This window comes from Macrotis lagotis, chromosome X (assembly GCF_037893015.1).
Source record: "Macrotis lagotis isolate mMagLag1 chromosome X, bilby.v1.9.chrom.fasta, whole genome shotgun sequence".
Classification (NCBI taxonomy): Eukaryota; Metazoa; Chordata; class Mammalia; order Peramelemorphia; family Peramelidae; genus Macrotis; species Macrotis lagotis.
In genome coordinates this window covers 210,251,983-210,276,121 of record NC_133666.1, presented here as the reverse complement: position 1 = coordinate 210,276,121, position 24,139 = coordinate 210,251,983, and the positions used below count along the sequence as shown (strand labels likewise).

At 37.2% G+C, this 24,139-nt stretch overlaps 1 protein-coding gene across 1 annotated transcript in view; it reads right to left on the bottom strand.

Moving 5' to 3' along the window:
- Positions 1 to 19,594, bottom strand: part of LOC141502256 (solute carrier organic anion transporter family member 4C1-like) — a 109,612-nt gene extending 90,018 nt beyond the window's left edge. Inside the window, exons 1-2 of the mRNA XM_074206906.1 lie at positions 18,484 to 19,594; positions 16,275 to 16,538 (exon numbers count right to left, since the gene is read on the bottom strand). Of these exons, the coding sequence (XP_074063007.1) occupies positions 16,275 to 16,538; positions 18,484 to 18,757 (538 nt within the window). The 5' untranslated portion in view covers positions 18,758 to 19,594. The remainder of the gene's footprint in view (positions 1 to 16,274; positions 16,539 to 18,483) is intronic.
- Positions 19,595 to 24,139: the final 4,545 nt, after the last annotated feature.

The window sequence follows — 24,139 nt, the reverse complement described above, 5'->3', positions numbered from 1 at the left end:
TTCTTGAAGGGGGGGGGGGTCAGGATTTAAACCTGAAATCCAGTTTTATTCACTATGCCAAAATTTTATACCTCAAACTACTTAGTTAAGGAAAGACAAAACAAATGTTTTCATTTATTGTCATCAATAGTGAAACATTATATATTTGATAACATACTGCTTGCTTCTCAATGAGTAGTGAAGGGACTTGAACAAGGGAGAGAATTTGGAAATTAAAATTCTTAAAAATGAGTGTGTGTGTGTGTGTGTGTGTGTGTGTGTGTGTGTGTGTGTGTGTGTGTGTTTTGAATAAAGTGTTGAGCCTAGAGTTAGAAAGATCAGTGTTCACATCTGACCTCTAATGCATACTAACCTGTGTGACCCCAGACAAGTCACTTAACCCCCGTCTACATAAAAGTGGTGAAGGAAATGGCAAACCTCGCCAGTATCTTTGCCAAGAAAACCTCAGTTGATCCACAGGGTCCCATTGACCCTGAATGGGTCAATGACTCAACAGCAAAGTAAATCATTTAGAAGAGGTGATAGATAGAAAGCTGGTGTCAGTCACAGGTAGGCTTGAGAAGTTCAAAGTCCCCCCTGGGCAAGCCCTAGTTGTGTGACCCAATGTGAGCTGCCTAACTTCTTTAGTTTCCCCATATAATTTTCTAAGGTTAAAAATTTCAGTAAAGGATCTTCATTGGCAATAATAATTCTTCATCAGAAGATTCCCTTCACTTACAGAATCATAATCTAATTTTTTAAAGCAGCTTATGTATCTAAGAGAGACCATATTTTGAGAAGCAAGCCTGGGAAGCTACACTCTACAGATGGTAAGGGAATTGAGGGAGACTACAGGGGTCTATGCTCTCCCTGAGGCAGGACTCTGTGGCTTCATCCATCCTCAGAACCAGGTCTTAGTCTGGGGCCTCACTCTCAACAGAAGGAGCAGGAGTACACAGAGCTTACTGCAGGGACCCTCTTCACAGTTCCAGGACAGAAGAGAGGGCTTGTGGTCACTCACAGACCAGGTCACAGGCCAGGAGAGCTGTTAGAGCCTCTTATAAGACCTTGGAGGAACAGGGTCCTGGGGGGAGTCCCAAAAATAGCAGCAAAAACCCTCAAAAGCTTGGGACATTGAGTCCTGGGACCAGAGCCCCTCATTAACAAAGAGCTAAAATCAAGTCATAGGCTGAGGAAATGAGCAAACAACAGAAGAAAAAATACGATCATAACAATTACTTGGGTTCTATGAAGGATCAAAATATACACTCAGAAAATAACAAAATCAAAGCCCTTTTATTTAAACCATCCAAGAAAAAATATGAATTGGTCCCAGACCATGGAAGAGCTCAAAAGATTTTTAAAATCAAGTAAGGGAAGTAGAAGAAAAATTGGGAAGAGAAATGAGAGCAATATGGGAAAACCATAAAAACCAAGCTCGGTGAAAGAGATACCAAAAAATACTGAAGAAAATAATATCTTAAAAACTACTTTGGGTCAAATGGAAAAAGCAATCCAAAAAAGCCAGCGATGAGAAGAATACCAAAATAGACCATTTTTACATTGAGTGAGTTTGTAACTACACTTTATTATATAAGGATTCAATTGTGAAAATTAATTAAGTGAATCACATTCTATAACAAAAAATTACTTATAGATATTATTCCAAAGATTATGTAGATGTCAGATCAATTGCTAGCTAAAGAAAATGTCTTCATTTGTCAAAGAATCAAAATAATGCTAAACAAAAAAAAAAGACTAAAACTAGCAGGGAACCAGTACAGTTAGGTAACTTTTCAACTTAATTTTTACCTTAATTTCCTAAGCCAAGTGAAAACCAAGCTGACTAAATTTTAATAAGTGACTAAAGAAGTAGGGTTTGTTTAGAAAATTTCTTGACATCTATTTTGATGCCCTTTTCACTACAAGATATATAATTGCCTCTCCTCCCAGACCAACCTCTCACCTAGATAACTGCAATAACCTAATTTTGATTCCTTTCATTGAGTCTCTCTCCCTCTCTCTCTCTCTCTCTCTCTCTCTCTCTCTCTCTCTCTCTCTCTCTCTCTCTCTCTCTCCTTTACCCCACCTATGCAGCTGCCAAAGTGATTTTCCTAAAAAGCAGGTCAGATTGTGTCAATCCAGGTCCCACATTTAATATAGTAAAATTCCAATTGGTCCCTATTGCCTCCAAAATAAGCTCCTCTGATTAGTTTTAAATGAGCACTGAGAAGTTCCTCATTTTTTCTCTCCTGCAAAGTGTATTTCCAGAAGTACTTTTTAAGATCCTAGAAACAGTTATTTAAACAAATTTCACAATTTTCCATATCTGTTTAGGTATGATAACACATCTGTCTTTGTTTCCACTACAGTGGGCTCCCGGCTTGTGCCTATGCAGTCTCTCCCCTATGCCTATAGACTTCTTCTGCCTTACGTCTACCTCTTACAAGCTGTAGCTTTCTTCAAGGTGTAACTTAAGCGTTCTCTCCCACAAGGGACCCTTATCCTGCTCCTCTGCCCCAGTTGCTGATTCCCTTCCTTCCACCCTTCCAAAAATTATTTTATATTTATCTCATATATTTTACACTTATATAATACAATCCCAATACAAACCCCAATACAATCATGCTCCTTAAAGGCAGGAATTGTTTCATTTTGAGTTTTGTATCTATGAAACTTTAGAGAGTGCCCCTAACCATTGACTGAACAAATACATAAACTAGTAGATAGTTTTGTTAAAAATCAAAATTAAATAAATAGTTAACTACCAAAGTCTCTTTTCCAGACCATCAAAGATGTACTTTAAGCAGTTGGCTATATTTTTGAGATAAAGGGAAACAATTCATGTGCTAAGCAAAATAGACTATCACTGAGTCTGTTTTTAGATATGTTTCTCATTTTCACTTCCCTGTTTACATAACAAATTTGACAAATGACAAATCTTATCTCTAAGGTTCAGGGTAGAGTGACTCAAGTCACTGATGCTACTGAAGACTTAACAGATCCTTTCTCAACTGTGTCCAAACTAAGTCAGTAGAAACTATCTCCATGAAGACACTTTTAAGGAAGTGGTACTAGCCAGAACCCTAACTGTCAGTCCTTTCATCACCAGTACTGCCTACTGACATATAAGAAGTTCCTGGCAACTTCTCTCATTCCAAGAAGAGGTATGGCAACTCTATAACTGCCACTTAGCTACTAGAACAAAGGCTTTGTTTTCAAAAAGGGAGACTTGAACAAATACTTGACCTAATTTCATTTAGATCAATTATGAATGAATTACTCCTCTACCTTCAAGGAAAAATGCAGCTTGCAATCCTGAACCCCCATACATGCCCTCTCATTTTTTTTTCAGTTCCTTCCCCAAAGAGTTTCCCCTTTACATTTCAAAAGTTTGGTTAGTTCAAGTTTCAACAAAAGTAACATGCTAAAGCATCTAAGAATATAAGCCAACTATGAAACTTATTTTAGGAGGTGAAGAGAAAGAAGTCTAAAACAGAATTTCTTAACCTGCTTTGTGTCAGATACTCCCCTTTTACAGTCTGGTACAGTCCATGGAACACTTCTCAGAATAATGTTTTTAAATGCATAAAATAGGTAAGGTTATAAAGGAAACAATCATATTGAAATATAGCTAGCAAATTTTTTTTAAGTTCATGGATTCCAGGTTAAGCACTCCTTGACAAAAAAAGCAAAATCTCCAAGACAAGTGGAAACTTTGCTGAGTAAATTGTGTTATAATGCAATAAGTGACCAAAAAGGTAAGGTTTGTTTAGACAGTTTCCTGAACCCAATTTGGTACCCTTTTTACTACAAAATACATAATCTCTGCAACCAGACCAAAATTTATATATTCCTCACCTCTCATCTAGACAACTGCAATAACCTCATTTTGGTTACTTTCATTGAGTCTTTCTCCTGTCTACTCCAACTATGCATCTGCCAGTGATTTTCCTAAAGTGCAGATCAGACCATGTCAATCCAGGTCCCACATTCCATATAATAAAATTCCAATTGCTCTCTCTTGCTTCTAAAATAAGCTCCTCTGATTAGTTTTAAAGTTTTTCACAACCTTCGCCCAATCTCCTTTTCTAATTTTATTTATTAGTCAATGAACATTTATTAAGTGCCAGCCACTATGTTAAATATATGGGATAGATACAAAAAAGGCAAAAGATACTTCTTGCCCTCGAGGAGCTAACAATCTATCCTATATTACTTATTCTCTCTCCCTCACTCAGCTAAATTAACCTTATTGCTATTCCTCATACACAACAAACCATATCCGATTTCAACACTTTAGCATTTAGAGGTCCTTATGACTGAAAGGTGTAGTCACTATCTTACCTTCCACCTCTTAAAATCCCTAGATTTTCTTCCTTCTAATTTCTGTGCAAGCAACACCTTCTGTAAGAAGCCTTCATGATCTTCTTAGTTATGTGGTAATCAATCTTTGTACCATGAGCTATTCTTAAATATGATAGTTCAAGAGATGTTCCAAAACAGTAGATGATTAAATACCAAATAAATAACAGCAAATGGTATGGATAAGTAATAAATAAGTAAAAAATAGTAAAATAAATAAAATAAACACATTTTTTGTTCTTCACTTTTTAATGCCACAATTGCATTTGTACATACTGTTGAAGAAAAAATATTGATACAAATTCTTTGTACTTTTGTCTCAAGTCTGTAAGAAAAAAAAATTTATTTATTTTAAACTAAATCTATGATAAAGACCAATTTCTCTGGTTGCTCCCCAGGCCTGAATCACTCTTCCTCCTCCACTCTGACTACTGACCTTCCTCACTTTCTTTAAGTCTTAACTAAAATTCCAACTTCTACAGGAAGTTTTCCCTGACCCCTCTTAATTCTAGTACTTTCCCCTCTGTTAATTATTTTCTACTTATCATATATATATATATTGCTTTATACATATATATATATATACATTTACATTATTTCTCCCATTAGACTGTAAGCTCCTTGAATGCAGCAACTGTCTTTTTGTATCCCCAGTCTTAGTATCATATCTTAGTAGCCATTTAATAAATGTTGATTATACCACTACTGGGTCTATGCCCTGAAGAGATCATGAAAAAGGATAAAAACATTACTTGTACAAAAATATTCCTAGCAGCTCTACTTGTGGTGGCAAAGAATTGGAAATGGAGTAAATGTACAACAATTGGGGAATGGCTGAACAAATTATGGTATATGTATGTCATGGAACACTATTGTTTTATTAGAAACCAGGAGAGATGAGAATTCAGGGAAGCCTGGAAGGATTTGCATGAACTGATGCTGCGTGAGATGAGCAGAACCAGAAAAACATGGTACACCCTAACAGCAACATGGGGTTGATAATGATCAATCTTAACAGACCTGATCATTCCATCAGTGCAACAATCAGGGACAATTTTGGGGAACCCGCACTGGAGAATACCATCTGTATCCAGAAAAAGAATTGTAGGGTTTAAACAAAGACCAAAGACTATTGCCTTTAATTTAAAAAATAACCCTGTAATCTTATTATGTAATTTTGCCATCTCTTGGGGCAGCTAGGTGGCACAGTGTATAGATAGAGCACTGGCCCTGGAGTCAGGAGTACCTGAGTTCAAATCCAGCCTCAGACACTTAATAATTGCCTAGTTATGTGACCTTGGGCAAGTCACTGAACCCCATTGCCTTAAATAAATAATTTTTTTTTTAAAAAATACCAAAAATTTTGCTATCTCTTTTATTTTTTTTCCCTTAAGGACATGATTGCTCTCAACACATTCAATTTAGATCAATGTATAGCATGGACACAATGTAAAGACTAACAGACTGCCTTCTGTGGGGGATGGGGAGGGAAACAAGATTGGGGGAAAACTGTAAAATAAATAAATAATTCAAAAATAAATAAATTCGAAATTAAATAAATAGATGTTGATTGATTAACAAAAAGCTATTTCAACTCATTTTACTCTGCAATACTTGCCATCTGAAGGAGGCAGAAGAGGATGAGTAAGAAGCTAGTGCATACAGAGATCTGAAAGCAATCACAAAAATAGAGTTCCTAGCTGCCAAAATAATATTCCAAAGAAGAGTGGCAATAGTTTACAGACCCCTAAGTAAAGCAATTTTTAATTTACGTGTATTTTCCCAGAAGACATGGAGAAGAGAGGGAAGAAAGGAAGGAGAGAAGGGGACCACATTCTCCCATGGAGGCAGGGTATCTATACATAGTTCAAGGGCACCCAGGGGCCAGGGACAGAGAAGAGAGAACAGAAGGAGGAGGTCATGAGGTCATGAGATTGAGACATAGCACTGGACCAGAACTGAGAGGGGAAGTTAGACATGCACATAGACAAGAGAGGACTTCAACATATGAGAACTGGGTACCAAGGTACTAGCTCAGGGGGATGGAAGATAGACTTGAGCCCAGTCCTGGAGCCTGGACAATGGTGGCTGACTCTCCCTGTCTCTCTTCTTCAGCTTTCATTTGGAGGATTTGGGATTTGTTTTGGATTTCTGATTTTTGATTTTTGGGGGGGGAGGCCAGAACACAGAGCCAAAGGGAAGAAGTTGAGAGAGCACAATACTAAAAAGTTAACACAAGTTTGTTTGGTTTAAGGGTGGGTGAGAAATTAGAATTTGGGTAATGTATATTTACATAAAGCAAGAACTTTCTCTATTCACTCAAAACAATTGGTTAACCATTGGTATGTTGTTAATAGTGAATTTGTCCTCATTCTCCTAACTGATTGTAAGGATTTTGAGTATAGCATCCAAAACTAAGGCTTACATATCAAAGTTATTCAATAAATAGTTTTTCATTTGATTTTTCAAGAATTTTCAGTATTAATAGACATTGAGGAAATCATTTAACCACTCTGGGATTCCATTTTCTAATCAATAAAGGATTTGGATTAGATGATCCCTAAAGTGCTTGGAACTGATATCACAGATAAAAGTAAAGAAAGGTAATTCTCCTGGCCTAAATACCCTAGTTTTGGAAGCTTTAGAAATTTAATTGTCCATTCTATCAGTCCCAGAAAGATAAAAACATATCATAACAAAATGAGAATACTGGTCACTCTAAGGGGTCCAAAAATAAATTTTATTTTCATTGAATTAAATTCAAGAAACATAAAATCTGATATGAAACAGGCTTGCTCAGTTCAACATTCTCAACGATTTTAGAGATTTTAATTCAATCAAATAAACTTTTATTAAGTGCCTACCACGTGCCAGACACAAAAACAAAAAAAAAAGTTTTTACCCTTAAGGAGCTAAATGTCATTGAGACTTTGAGAAAGATTAAGATTTATTCACATAAAATTTAATCTTTGGGCTTTTTTCTAGGAAAAATGTCCTCTTTTGATCAGCATTTTAATCAACCATTTGGCTAGATGACCTGATGATCCAATTTATAGATGACTAGAATTAAAACAGAGAATAATTAAGACAAGTCACAATAATGAGTTAATAAATAATTTCAACAAAATTTATCAAATGCCTAATGAGTACAACATATACAAAGATCTTTAAGAGGCCCCCAGGACCTACTGTCTATCAAAGATTCAATTAAAGATAATAAATATAAAATTCCTATGCTTGAGTTAAAAGTTAATTGTATAAGTACAAGATAGTAAAGGACATCATTAAACAAAGAAAAATGCTTAGGCATTCTGCTGGGCAAACTCAATATGTTGACCAAAGAAAGTAAATGAGACACTAAATAACTTTGGCAGAGATCTTACTATATTCTGCTCTAGCTAAAAATAGCTAACATTTATACAGTGCTTCAAAATTTGCAAAGTGCTTTACATATATTGGCTTATTTGATCCTTACAACAACCCTATGAAGTAAATTTACAGAAGGGGAAACCAATGGATGCCAAAGATTAAGTAACTTGTTCAGAGTCATACAACTCCTAAGTATCTAAGGCAGGATTTGAACACAAGTCATCTTTATGCCTTGAACAGCTGGTGGCCTAGTGGACAGAACACTGCACTTAGAATCAGGAAGACTTATCTTCATGAATTCAAATCTGGCCTGGGTTAAATCACTTAACTTTGTTTGCCTCTGCTTCCTTTATCTACAAAATAAACTGGTGAAGGAAATGGCAAACCATTTCAGGAACTTTACCAAGAAAGCAAAAAAAGGTCATGCAAAGTTGGACACAACTAAAACATGATTCAACAACAAAAATATTCTTAATCCATACCTTAATCTATCTACTGCATCATGTAGTTGCTTACTTTTGAAACATTATATTCAGTTCTAGGTAACACACTTTAAAATGATAAACTAGAGGGCATTCTAAAAATAGTGACTAGAAGTTATATCATAAAAAATCATCTTTAAAAAAAAATCAGGCAGGTTTAACCTTCAAACAGATCTTCAAACAGAGCATGACCCTTTATGTCAGTGAATTCTTAAAAGACATAATAGACGTTTTCAGATCTTTGAAAGATCATAGCAGAAGAGTGATATGTCTTGTTTTGCTTGATTCTAGAGGGCAACTAGTAACAATACATAAAAGTTGCAAAAAAAAGGCAGATTTCAGTTTAATATAAGAAAAGGTGCTGAGAGTTCAGTGTTCAAAAGAGAATAGGCTGTCTTAGGAGATTCTGAGTATGTTAGGTGCTACAGAGTCTGTGAATAAGACTACATAGGCTCTTTTTATTTTTCCTAAAAGTCAATGGAACCATCCCTAGAACTAAATTGGTCCAGGAGACTAAGGCTGAAATTGTTCTGGTAGCTTCCCAGGAGCCAAAGCTCACCATGTGAATATTCAGTATTCCTAAAAGTCCATTGCCATCTCTGTGAGTCAATGCATCCTTCTGACCAGAGGAACTATCATGGCAGACAAAGAATGGAGCTTTGCTCAACTTAAGGAACATAACTTTGTTTAAAAACCTTTTCATATTGTCATTAATCAGATATGTTTTGCTAAATATTATATATGGTTTCCAAGTTTCTCATTTCATTCCAATCCCAAACCTGACTCCCCCCAGACCCATACATTCAGACCAACTGGTCAGGCCTGGCCCAGAATAGAGGGCCTCCTATTATTGGAGCATGACCCTTTAACGTCAGTGAATTCTTGCCCCTGGTTTGGTTTGGACCAAATGATACCAGAAATTCCTGGTAATCCTAACTTTGAATTAGGCTTATTATCTAAATTACCACATCCCAGAAGAAGCAAATACTCTTAAATTTAATACCTAGGGTTTCTCTAATTCAACATCACTATAAAATTTTCTTTTATTGTTTCATGCCTCCATTTAAGTTACACAACCAGTTTTGGGTTGTTTGTTGTTGCTGTTGTTAGTTAACAATTATACAATGTGTGGAAAATATTTTCCCAAGAATCTACTTAATCTACTTCTTTTCCCTTATAAAAAAAATTCAAGCTCTTTTAATGCAGTACTCTATCACCTTTATATAACTCTGCAATTCTCACCCTTTTGGCATTTATACAAGATTAATCAAATTCAGAGTACTTTGTTTTCTTCTGCACACTATATGTATTAAATTACTTTAATCTTCCCACAAATCATCCCATCCAATCTATTTATCTTTGTCTCTCCTTCTTAAGTTTCTCTCTAATTCAAATAGGTACTAAGAAAAGAAAAATCACTTGAACCTATATGTCCATTTCCTAAATATGAATTTCAAGTCAAACAAGATATAGATGTCAGGACTATTTGTTAACAATATTTGACTTCTTAGATACAAATTCATTTTTTAATTATTTGGCAAATATCCAGAAAGAGAAAGAGTTCAGTTATGATTCTAGAGGCCTGAAATACAACTGGTACTATACTCAACTTCTAATGCCTGGAATGAAATCATCATTTACTAAGCTCTCATTTCTTTTTCTTTGACAAAAATTAGACAATCAACTGATATGATGCTATCTGCTCTTTGTGTGTACCATGAGGTGTACCATGAAGAACTTTATCAATTACAAACATACTGATTTTACAACATGCATAGTCACAAATTTAGTAAATAAAAGATCAAAAAACAGGACTTTCTGACTCCCAGTCCAGGACTCTATTCTGAATCACTGCTTTTCACCAATAACAAAACGTCCAATTCAACCTCAATACAGATTATTAAGAAATGTCAGTCAAAAAATATTTATTAAAGTAACCATGAATTTATTAAATTTATTAATTTATGAATTTATTAAATTTGTTAAAGCAACCACAATGAGAGAAATGATAGGACTTTCACTGTCTTTGAATCCATAATGCATAAAGTGTTATTAATTAGTTGAATGAATGTTTCCATATTCAATTCTTCAAATAACGTAATGGTGAGAAAAATGGCTAACACATTTCAGAGACCAGCAACTAAGGCCCAGAGAATAAACCTAGACCTTAGCTCATTTTAATGTGGTTCCCAACTGAGTAGCCAACACTTTAGAAAAGATATCAACAAATTCAAGCCACAGGAAACTGAAGAGCATACCTCTGAAAATAGAGAATCTCTTGGAGTTTAGCCTAACCATTCACACAGGAAAAACCAAGTGAAGGAAATATATCTATTGTCCACACTATGATGTTCAATTTAATGGATAACCAACAGAAGGAATCCATATAATAGGTAGTTAGATGATAGACTGATAGAAATAGAGAGATAGGGAGAGAGATTGAGAGAGACAGAGATAAGGAGATAGAAATACAAGATAGGGACTATCTTTAGAAAACTGCACAGTGTTTTCAATGGCTCCAAGTTTCATTCTGAAACAAAGGTCAGACTTTTTAATAATCTTCTTCCAAATGACGGTATATGACTACAAACATGAAAACAACAGACTCCAAAGAGTTAAATTTGAACATCACCCAATGTTCAGGGTGAGTGTTGAAAGGCTGCAACATATTACCTACCAACAAATGAACAAGAGAAATGTCATGGAGGATGTCATCAATGTTATGATCAGAGAAGATGATGTCCTGATCATATGGTGAAAACCAAGACAGATAGTCAAGTATCCCATTAGTTGCCATGCAATAAAGAAAAAGAGGAAGGATTTCATAAGGCTTTACTTCAGGTTTTACCATGATCCCAGATCTTCATTCTAGAATCCAAATCCCCATTTCTAGGCATCTCCTTCTGATTAATGGCTTCTCCCAGAACTTCTATTTAAGGAAGACATCCAGACCAGTCACCCTTTTACTTCTCAGATTGCCTTCTAATGTCATCATACTCATGCCTTACAACACTGAGTATCTATATCCCTTTCTACTCTTTTCAGCTTTCATTTGAACTAATACCCCTCAGTGTTTTTTCTTGTTTTTCTCAACTAAATTGCCAAACATTCAAACTCTACTACACTAGCCCTGTGGTCTTGGGCAAGCTGCTTAACCCCATTGCCTTGAAAAATCTAAAAAACAAAACAAAACAAAAAAACAAACTCTACTACAGAATACAGCCTCCATTTGAATGCCAAACTTGCACCTGCCAAAAATGCTATTTTATGGAAAACTCACGCAGGGTAAAGTGCATACATGGTAGTCAGAAAAAATAATGCAAGGGTATTCTCAAGGTCTCTCTTTGGATTTGATAGCATAGCATGGAAGACCCTGGCTCAACATGGCTTACCCTCACTTCATCAGAGAAGGTTCTGTGCTCCAGGAGTGAAACAGAATTGAAGCAGTTCAAAAGAAACACAAGTTGCATAAATTTAGAAAATCCATCCCACATGATTCCATGGCCTATTTGGGACTGACCTGTGGTAGAGCATTCTGAGCACTTTTTTGATTTGATAAGCCACAGTTAGACACACTGTCACTTGACTAACATCAAGATGTCATTTTGATCCTCATTGAGACTGAAAAACCACAAGCAAATAAATCTCTCCCCATTAGAATGGGAATGTTTGCTCTTGGAAAGCAAGGACTTTCTTTCCTTTTGCTTGTATTTGTATTTGTATTCCAAGCACAGTGCCTGACACTTAGAAAGTAATAAATCCTTGACTGATTGGATTCAAGTCTATCAATTCCTTTCTGGAGTATTTATGGAAGGGCATCGATAAGAGGACAATGGACAAGAAGGCAAGCATGGTTTGTAAAGGCTGTCACTAAAGAAAGTACTCATCTGAATGACATCATAAATCCATCAAAGCATAAAAGTTTCAAGAAATTAGAACTCAGGGGTAGCTAAGTGGCATAGTGGATAGAGCACCTGCCCTGGAGTCAGGAGGACCTGAGTTCAAATGTGGCCTCAGACACCTAATAATTACCTAGCTGTGTGGCCTTGGGCAAGTCACTTAACCCCATTGCCTTGCAAAAGACAAAAAAGAAAGATAGAAATTAGAGCTCAGATATAAGAAAATAGTGGAGATGAGGAGACTGGAAACCTTGCTATTTAAGAATTCATTTAAGGAAATAAAGACATTTAAACTGACAAAGAAAAAGCTTAACAAAGGTAGAATACCTGCATCCAAGTATTGAAAGGTTGTTACAAAAAAAAGGAATTTGATTACTTCAACTTGTCCCAAGAGACCAGAAGGAAGAACAATGAGTAGAAATTATAGTGATATAGATTTATGTATAATGTAAATACACAGAGAAAATGTGTTAACAATGCAAAAATAAAATGGAAAGCCTCCAGTGTTATGGAATTCTGCAAGAGATGACTAAAGGTCTTCAAGTGGAGGCTGAATGACTACCTGGCTAGGAATTTGTTGAGGGGAATTCCAGTTTAGGTATGAATTGGATTAGCTAAAGCTCTTTCAAGTCAGAGATCCCATAGGGTAATGGTATATAAAGTACAAGTAGATAACATCTACACATAGTTGTAATTCATAAATTTGTTTGAAATTCTGTTATTGAGGCTTGAAATCTATTTTCCCATAGGAATGATTTTTAAATTGGTAGCTGATTTCTCAAAGTAAACCACAAAAATCTTTTAATTCATAATTTACCTTAAATATTATATATATATATATTTATATATATAACAAGAACATAGTAGAAAATACTGGGAGCAGCCTCAAGATTGGGAAATGGATTAGGAAAAAGTGACAAAAAAATTAAAGATACCTATTACCATTGTCTCACTTATTCTAAGAAACACAAATGGATTAAGACAATCCTGGGGATTGATTTCAAAGATTAAATCATACTTGGGGGGGACCTAGTATTACTCCTCAGCTAAATCCAAATTTTAAAGTAGATAAATTAAATTAAAAATTTAATTAACATTAATATCTACTAAGTCAGAGACTCTGAAACAGTGCTAAAACATCATATAAATACTCCTACAATTCACCTTACTTCTATAATTAAAACTAACATGCCAATTTTGCAGTTTCTAACATTATTAACTAATCCATAGGTAGCACAGTGGATAGAGCAATGGCCTTGTAGTCAGGAGGATGAGAGTTCAAATCCAGCCTCAGATACTTGCCACTACTAGCTGTGTGACCTTGGGCAAGTCCCTTAACTCTGCCTCACATCCAGGGTCATCTCCAGTCATTCTGATTCATATCTGGCCACTGGACTCAGATGGTTCTGGAGGAAAAAGTGAGGTAATATAGCACAGCACCCCCTCACTCAAATCCAATTCATATGCTATTCATAGCATCACCTCTTTGATGTCATGGTCCTCTTCATAAAGGAAGGAGAATCATCATCATCAAAAGTAAATAAATTTCTAAACATCTTCTCTCAAGTTCTTTGACATCCTCATAATTATGGCTATTAAAAAACCTTTCCCTTACCTCCTTTCTTCCTCTTTTTTTTTTGGAGAATGGATTACTATCTCACCTAGGTTCAAAGTGTAAGCAAATCCTACTACTGTTTCCCCATAGGGAGTTTCGAACTCCTTTTCTGTCTGACCTGGACTGATTTGTCCTTGGTGTTACCTTTTAAGATCCTATTGGTTCCAGATTTAGTTCTGATATCTAAATCAAGTTAGCCCTTCTGAAGTTCAGAATTCCAGAGCTCAAAGGCTCTCCCAAACTTAAGTATCAATAACAGGAATTTCTTTCTATTCTACATGATTAATTCCCATTTATCTAGATTCATTTTTCTTATGCTTACAGGATATAGCCCTATCTTACTAAAGCTGAAATTCAAATTACCAAAAATGTGCTCTAAAATGCAAAATGTGCTACATCTATGCGAAAAAGATTCCATTTTCCTCTCAAATTGTTGTTGATTAATTTTTCAGTTGTTTGACTCTTCATGACTACCATTTGGGGTTTATGTGCAAAGATACAGGAGTGGTTTGCATTTCCTTCTCCAGCTCCTTTAACAAATGAGGAACTGAGGTAGACAGGGTTAAAAGACATGCCCAGAACAGATAGCTAGTAACTTCAGATCACATTTGAACTCATAGTCTTCCTGATCCTAAGCCAAGTGCTCTGTCCACAGACCACTTGTCTCAAACTGTGTGTAAATTTCCTCATTGTCTTACATAAAATGTGACTGTTGTCTATTTAAAATGTAAATGCAAGGAAAGATTTCAGGATCAGAAACTCATAACACCTGCCAGAGTGTAATTTTGCAAGATCTAGGAAATTTGTAATTCTGAGACACTCTAAATTTTAATTTTTACTATTCTGAAAATCTCACAATTCCTTCACTCCAGTTTAGGTCTTTAAAAAATTGTACTTCATAAATATCTAGCAAGATGGCATAATATTAGCATAAGAATAATTACATGAATGCCAGTGTTTGAGGGGTTTTTATTTGTTTGTTTTGCACGGAAATGGGGGTTAAGTGACTTGCTCAAGGTCACACAGAGTAATGATTCAATGTCTAAGGTCAGATTTCCTCCTGACTTCAGGGCCTGTGCTCTATCCATTGTGCCACCTAGCTGCCCTTTTTTGTTTGTTTTTAATGATAGCATCATTCTCTCCTACAATCTTAAACTCCAAGATTAAGATTTCAATTCCTGTATAACAGGCAGCATAATACTGTATAACTGGCAGTCTCTGTACTTCTATATCCCTTGTTCATAAGATCTTCCCCAGGCCCAAATTAGTCAATTTAATTTAACTCACTCCTGAAAACTTACTTCTCAGCTTAAATCCTTTAACACTATTTTTAAATCATGATGTTTTTTCTCATTAATTCAATCCAACCAAGCCAGTGATTTCTACTCCAAGTATATAAATATTAGTTATTTTAATCATTTTTATAGGAAACTGATATTCTCTTGGAACAAATTTTCTCTCAGATTCAATAAATCACATTCAAAAATGTAACAAACATTTTAAAGCCACTTGTTTTTAGAAAAAAATGAGGTGCGGTTAGGTGGCATAATGGATAGAGCACCAGCCCTGGAGTCAAGAGTATCTGAGTTCAAATCCAGTCTGAGACACTTAATAATTACCTAGCTGTGTGGCCTTGGGCAAGCTACTTAACCCCATTGCCTTGCAAAATCCTAAAAAAAACCCCACTATTCCATAGGTTATTACTGTCATACATACAAAAATTATTAATTTTTTATTTTTTATGAAAAAAACAACAAAAATTCCTTAACCAGATAATTTACACAGAAATCACCATTTATCAAACAATCCTTCCATTATTATTTCCAGAGCAGTTAATATAGTTACTGTCTTTAAGAAATGGATGAACTGTTTTGAACTAAAAGAATTTAAGAAACATGGTGGGAGAGGGTAACAGCTAGGTGGCACAGTGGATAGAGCACCAGTCATGGAGTCAGGAATACCTGAGTGCAAATCCAGCTTAAGACATTTAATAATTGCCTAGCTGTGGGACCTTGGACAAGTCATTCAATCTCATCGTCTTAAATAAATAAAAATTTAAAAAAAGAAACATGGGAGAATTAAACCATAGCAAATTCAGAAGAAATAATTCACTGAAACATACAGCTATTAAAATTAGCCAATAACATTTCATTAAACATCTGGCCTTGGAGATTTAGTAAGTATGCAGTGAATCTTCAAGTAATGTGTATATCAAATGAGTTTTCTAATTTGTAAATTATTTAATAGTAAGCATTCATATATATTAGAACAGTGTTATGGTAATCACAAAAACTCTCCCCCTCTAAGTCACCCAAAACTGTATTTCCTTAAAAAGAAACTTTTATAAATCTAAGAAGCTAAACCACAGCAAAAGAAATCAATTATTTTGAAATAGCAATGCAAGTTTATAGACCTTTAGTCTGTGGACTTTAGCTTAAAAACCCTGTCCTAGATAGCCAAAATAACTACACTTTATCCAGTCAGTGGAATGTTGACATGATTTTATAAACAATTTCAAAACTTTAAAATTAGATACCATTTTATCTATTTTTTAAAAGTACTTACCTTCAAATTTGGATCCAAAATGATATTCTCCACTTGTAAAGTGTGGTAAGGAAAATACAAGAGATCCTAGTCCCATCATAAAAGATGCAAAAGCAAGCCATCTTGGTTTATGCCCTCTTTCTCCAAAGAATGATACAAATAATGACAACAAACAGAATGAAATGTCATAGCTTGAAGATACTAAGCCAGTCAAGGAACTCTTCAGTTCATAGCGCTTCTCAATTGTAGATATACTAATATTTACTAGGCCATTTACTACAATACCTACAAGGAAAAAAGAGTAACAAATTTGAACTTTAGAATTATATGTCACTACTGATCATTATTATCAAAGCAATACCCAAAATGTATTTATTCATGTCTTTAAATTTTAGTTTGCATAAAATACAATTTAAAGATCTAATAGTCTTTCACAAACTCAGATTTCTGTTTTATGGATAAATATTAATTCATTACAAAATGAAAGATTTGAGGAAATATTTTAGCTGGACTTTTTTAAATACAATAATTACATATTAAATTAGAACTCTTATTTAGTTTTTCAAATATGTTTGTGTTTAAACCAGCCAACCAGACAAAATCCCTTGATACTATGTCACTAGGTAATTTTCAAGAGCAGCAAACTACTGCTTGCTTACATACACTTCACTTGGAAGAGTTTAAAATGCATGGATTATCTATGAACTACTGGAAAAAAAATCAACATTAACTGAAATTGGAAAATCACCTTCATTTTATACAGACTAACAAGAAGCAAAATGTGAATGCTCTAGAGACAGTTTATTCCTAGAAAAAGTTCAAAGCACAAATAAACATCAGCAATGAATCTTTTGTTTCAACCACTAGCACCTGCAATTATAAGTGTAACAGAATCCAAGGGGAGGAAAAAGATGTTCCAAGTATCAGCTACCTTAGCCTTGATCTTTCACGAATTTATTTCCAAAACTATATTAAAAATATCAAAAGTGAAATATCATTTTAAATTGGGTTTTTAAATATTTAGTTCTTTATAGGTTAATTAAATGTTTTTCAGCATAACTAAAACTCAAGAGTTTTAATAATAGTTTATGGAATCTATCTTGGCAAGATCAAGATTAAAGTTCTTTATCTCCTATAAATGAGAAGAAGAAGGAAATAGTCTTTACAATAATGGCTTTAAATTAGGAAATTGAGTAGCATTGGCATGCTTTTTAAAGCATGTCACTGATCTACTTATAACCTTAAGTAGTTGATCTGATTTATGAAATTTGATAAAGTCTCCTCCACCTGTTGCCTAAAAAAAAGTCCTCCACACAAGTTATGCTTCAAGAAATGTTTGACAAAAAATAAGTAGCTCTTGTGTTAGTCCTTTTTTGAAAAATAAAAATAATCCTAAAAAATTGCCTTAAGATGCCATATTAATCATCAATATCAGTATGTCCAATCAATCTCAATCTATATCAACAGGTTCATCTCCAACAATCTAAATAATATCATGAAGACAATATAACTTTGAGTACAGGAAACTAAATGGGAAGTAATTCTGAAGTTGTTATAAGGACCATTGATTTTTCTAAATAAAAAATAAGAAGTTTAGCCTTGACATTCTCCTTTTTCCCCATTTCAAAAGATGTCATTCTTTATTCCCTAGAAAACCCATCTTACTTTCGCATCATCATAGTTAAAGATCAGCATCATAGTTTTAAATTCTGATCGACATTCAACACCTAAAGGTAGCTCAGCATTACCTAACTAGGTGTTTTAGTCCCCAAAATCCAATATAAATGTAAATATTCAAATACAATCTCAGTTTCGCTGGTACTTTTCTTTGAGGTCTGTCCTTTGAAATGGGAAACTTTAAAGTTACAGAAACCACGAGGTTTTCAAGGTGTCTACACTAGGGGGTTTGGGATCCAAGAATCCCCGGAAAAGCCATAGTGTTGCTTTTTTAAATTTTCCGTCACAAGTCGTGAGGAAGGGTTCTTTTACTAAAATGAACAGTGAGGATGAGCCCTGCGAAACTTTATATCTCTAAAGACTAAAATAAGGGGTTTGGATTGTCTTTATGGGAAGGAAGAATGAGCTATCAAGGAGGGAAGCTCGGTCGGGTGGACCCAAGTTGACAGCCGTAACCGATGGCCGCGAGCCCGGCTCTGCCTCCCCCCGACTCCAGGGGGTCCCCCCAGCTCGGCTCCAGAGGGACCCAGGCCGAGCCCGGGCTGGTGGTTACCTTGGGTGAGGGCCAGGAGGCAGTAGTGAAACAGAAAGCCCTTGGGGTTGTTGCAGCGCTGCAGGTAGCCGGGGGTGAAGCGTCCCCAGCCGCAGGGACCCTCCTCCGGCTCGGCCGCGGGCTCCGCGGGCCGCGGTGGCGGCGGCGGCGGCTCCTCGGCCGGGCAGTCCAAGGCGGAGACGTCCACTTCAGCCGGAGACGCCGGCGCCCGGCGAGGGGAGCCGGGGCTGGACGGGATGAAAGCCGGGTTATCTATGCCTCCGGCTTCCTCCATGGCCAGGTGAGCTCCGGGAGCCTCCGGAGGAGTCCAAAGTCGCCCGGCCCCGCAGAGCTGGAGCCGGGACCGGGCTGGTGCGGGGGCCGAGTGGTCCCGGGGCCGGGCTGGTCCCGGGGCCGGGCTGGTCCCGGCCGAAGGCGCTCCTGGGGAGGGCGGGCGGCCAGGCGAGTTAGGCTCGGACCTCACCTGAATGCCGCGGACTCCGCCCGCCCCTCTTCTCAAAGGAAAGACTCTTGAAGATTAGGCGGGCCATGACAGAAGCCGGGACGCCTCCCCGGCTACGAAGCGCACCTGACCTTGATCTTGCCCCCTCCTGGCCGCTTCTCCTGCCTCCACTCCCCGCTGCCCTCCACCCCGGGTCTGGGAGGGGAGCGCTATTGAGTGCCGAGGAGGAGGGAAAAGAGGAGGCAAAGGGGCAGTGCCCTCGGTGCAACTTTTTCTTGATTGCCTTGAGTCATTAGGAGTTAACGGGGAACTCGCCCCAAAGGTAAGGATGTCCCCTCAGCCTGTCGTGCTCCTCCCTCGGGGCCGAAGGCCTGGGACTCCCGCAGCTGGACCCCGTGGGGCTCCGCACAGGTAGAGTAAACACAGTGGTTGCTTCAGGACCACATTCTGCCAGGTTTGTTCCTATTCCCCTCCCCCTCCTCTCCTTTGTTATCAGAAAGAAGCCCGTCCCGGAATCCCCGAGGCGAGCATTCACTGGGGATCCTGCGAGTAAATCTGACCCTTTCCCTCCAGGAGGCTTTCGAAATTGTTCCCTTTTGTACTTCCAACAGAGTCATGAAATATAGATTAAGGAACCATTTCAGAATTATGACATCACTGATCATTTTGTAAGTGTAACTAAGATTCAGCTTGGATGTCGTCAAGTGTTTTCTATTTCGGAGATAAAACACGTCAATCAAAAAACGAAACTTTTTTTTCTTTTTTTGCCCAGACCTGTAGTGTCAATACGGAGATCTCCTAGACTTGAAAACTCTCTTATAACGAAACAGATCAGCACTCGTGTAACGTATAGAGGTATTTTTGAAGCCATAAGATGCTGAGTAATTTTATCCATGGTCGAATGTGAAAAAGTGTATAAAAAGGCAGAACATGAGCCTAAGTCTTTCCTACTCTGGGGCTGACCCTTTTTTCAATATCAGGTTACTGCCTTATGTAATTAATTGGAAAACGTAGAGGAAAGTATTGTTTCTGATGACACTTTTTTTGGAAATAGTCACAGGGAACCCATGGTATATTTCATTATGGAATCTTGGTCTTCTTGCATGTCTCTTTAATCAGTGATCTTTCCTACTTTGGCATTCACTCCATCCCTCATGTCATAACATTTAACCACCCATCAGTCTATCCACTAAGAATTTTGTTTATCCCACACACTGTCAAGTGATGGGGAGACAAAGACAAAGGAGAAACCCTGTAGCAGCATCTGCCTGGAAGAAACTTTCAGCAAAGCTGATGGAAACAACCAGGAAATATAGAAAAAAAAGATACCCAATAAATAGGTGGTTTTGAGAAGTGTGAAGAAATGTGTAGAAGAAAAGGATACAAGGAAGGAGGAATCAGTAAAGACTTTAAATGAGTCATGTGTACTGAGTTTTAAAGTAAATTTTAAACTAAATATTCCAAGATACAGAATTATTTGGAGGATGGAATAGCCAATTCATTCAAAAACATGGAAGCAGGAAATGGACTGTTTATCCAGTCCAATGAGAAATATTAAGACCAATTGATCTGGATTATGGTTTCCTTGAAGAGAAATAATGTATAAGATTAAAAATTAGATAAAATGGGGGCAGCTAGATGGCACAGTGGGAGGACCTGAGTTCAAATTCAACCTTAGGCACTTCAGAATTGCCTAGCTATGTGACCTTGGGGCAAGTCACTCAACCCCATTGCCTTAAATAATTTATTTTTTAGCTTTTGCAAGGCAACGGGGTTAAGTAGCTTGCCCAAGGCCACACAGCTAGGTAATTATTAAGTGTCTGAGGCTGGATTTGAACTCAGGTACTCCTGACTCCAGGGCCAGTGCTCTATCCATTGCACCACCTAGCCACCCCTCAAGGTGGCATTTTAGCTGGGATCTGAAAGAAGCCTGGGAAGCCAGGAGGTGGAGATAAGGAGGAAGAGTAGATCAGGCAGTCAATAAAAATATTGGTTCAGGAGCTCTATCCACTGTGCCACCTAGCGACCCCTAAAATTTTTTTTAAAAGGTAGATAAAATCAAGATCATAAGGGACTTTAAATGCCAAAGAAAGGAGTTTATATTTGAATCTCTAAGTAAAAGGGAGTCACTAGTTTTTTGAGTAAGAGAACTTGAGTTTTAAGTAAATCATTTTGGCAGGACAGAAAAATAGATTGAAATTTTAAAAAGAGTAGGGAGTGAGACAAATGAGAAGACTATTATAATAACAGTCTTACCCAGGTGATGGGATGGGAAACATAATTGAGAGAAAGAAGTCAGTGACAACATTGAGGTTTAGAATATGGATGACCAGAAGGACCATAATGGCCCTCAAAAAGTATTAATCAAGTTGGACCAAGAAGGAAAGATGTTTGGAACATGTTGAGTTTAAGATGTCTACAAAACATTCAGTTCCAATAAATAGGCAGGTGGGTGGCTAGATAGCACAGTGGATAGAGCACCGGCCCTGGAGTCAGGAGTACCTGAGTTCAAATCCAGCCTCAGACATTTAATAATTACCTAGCTGTGTGGCTTTGGGCAAGTCACTTAACCCTGTTTGCCTTGAAAAAAACTAAAAAAAAATAAACAGCAAATAAATAGACAGGTGGTAATATGGAGACAGAGCACAGGTGAGTGGGACTCAATTTAGATCTGGAATTCATCAAAATGGAAATTAGCATTTCTAAGCCAGGGACCTCCCAAGAGAATTCAATATTCAAATCAATAGTGCCATGGCTACTGGAAAGGGGCATGATGATAATGAACTATGCATCAGTCAAAAGTCAACCAGTGAATAAGCATTTATTAAGCCAGAAACTGTTTAAAGTATTGGTTATACAAAGAAAGGTAAAAAGAAGGTGCCTGACCTGAGAGATTTCATAATCTACCAAGGGAGACAAAATGAAAAACAACTATGTAGGTACAAGAGATATACAAGTAAATATGTAAAACATGATTATCAGATTACTTGCTGTCCTAGGGTGGGGAAAGGAAAGAGTGGGATGATGAAAACTTACAAAAATGAATATTGAAAATTATTGGGGTGGCTAGGTGATGCAGTGGATAGCCAGTGGAGTCAGGAGTACCTGAGTTCAAATCCAGCCTCAGACACTTAATAGTTAAACCTAGCTGTGTGGCCTTGGACAAGCCACTTAACCCCGTTGCCTTGCAAAAAAAACTAAAAAGGGGGGGGGGATTATATTTACATAAAATTGGAAGAAATAAATAATAAAAAAAGATATATAGGATAAACTGAACATAACAACTGAAACTAGCATTAAGGGAGATTGGGAAAGATTTCTTGTACAAGATTGTATTTTATTTTATTTTTTAGGTTTTTGCAAAGCAAAAGGGTTAAGTGGCTTGCCCAAGACCACACAGCTAGGTAATTAAGTGTCTAAGGCTGGATTTGAACTTAGATCCTCCTGACTTCAGGACCAGTGCTCTATCCATTGCATTACCTAGCCACCCCTCAAGGTGGCATTTTAGCTGGGATTTGAAAAAAAGCCTGGGAAGCCAGGAGGTGGAGATAAGGAGGAAAAGTAGATCAGGCAGTCAGTAAAAATATCGATTGAGGAGCAGTAAGGACAATGTCACTAGATCACAGACTTTATGAAGGTAAATAAAGTGTCAGAAAACCATTAAGAAGGAGACAAATTGTGAAAGTCTTTCAATGTTAAACTGAGGATTTTTACACTTGAACCTGGAAATAATAGGAAGTCACTGGAGTTTATTGGATGGAAGGGGCTGAAAGCATCAGATCTGTGCTTTAGAAAGATTAATTTGACAAATGAGTAAAGGATGGGCTGGACTAAGGAGAGATTTGTGGTAGAGAGACCAGTTGCATTAGTGTGGTAAGGTAATGAGAGTGTGCAACAGGCTAATGACTGCCAGAGGAGATATGTACAAGAGATATAGAAAAACTAAAATCAGCAGGATTTGGCAAGAGATCGGATATGAGGAATGAGAATGACATCTGAGAGGGTGGGGAGATGACAATGCCCTCAAAAGTAAAAAGAAAATTAGGAAGAAGGAAAGGTTTTGTGGGAAAGACAATGAATTAAGATTTGAACATATTGGGTTTAAGATGTTTGCCAGTTTGAGGTGTCCTATTGAAAACTGGAGATGCAAACCTGGAGATTAGGAGTATTAACTTGGGCTCTGTAATGACTGTTGGTCACCAAAAGGTCCCAGCCAAGTCCCATTTGGTCATTGTTTGTGTCCTGATTGACTCAGAGTGACTGTAAATAGCAATTGTTTCTGTTTTGACCAGGAAACCCTCCCCTAAACAGATTGATTATTTTTTGGACTATTCTTTGTTATATTTCCTTCTAACCTAGCTTAGGTCACTGAATGGGCAGTACCTCCATCATACTGAGACCTGTTAAAAATCTTACCTTAAAAAGGCCAAGATCTCCTATTGCATCCAGGGGCCATCTCCAGTTGTCCTGATTCACATCTGGCCACCGGACCCAGATGGCTCCAGAGGAAAATGTGAGCCCTCACTTAAATCCAAGTCACTTGGTATCATGGTATCACATCCCTATGATGTCATGGTCCTCTTCAAAAACTAAGAACAACAATATATATTAGAATTCTCCTTCCTCTCAGAGGAGTAGGACAATGGAGATATAAAAACAACCAGCCAATTAGAAGGATTTCTGAAACTCCAGGCTGTTTGACATACCAGTGATCCTTTGCTAGTGAATTCTAACCGAATTTGAAGATGCCTGCAGCTGCCAGAAACCACAGAACCAACCTTGACTAGCTCAAGGGCAATCTGGCAGCTGCAGACTTAAGTCTCTCCAAACATCCTGGTTTATTGTGTCTCCATACTTCCCCCTCTCCTTAACCCCCACTCCCAGCTTGAAAACCTCTAGAATCGATATTATCTCACCCCTTTTCCACTCCCCCTTTGAGTAGCAGAGAATTCTCTCCCTTGCCTGCTCCCTTGTAAGTTCTCTCCCTTACAAGGTCTTTTCAGACAATAAATACTTTTAATCAGAGATCTGACTGCTTCATTTCAGGGCCCCTTTATGGGCCTGGGGGGATCATTTGTTGATGGGAAAGAGATTAGGGCTGGATCCTTAGCTCTGAGAATTATCTGCATAGAGATAATTGAATCCATGGAAGCTGATAAGATCACCAAGTAAAATAGTATAGAATAAAATGAGAGCACCAACAAGACCTAAGCC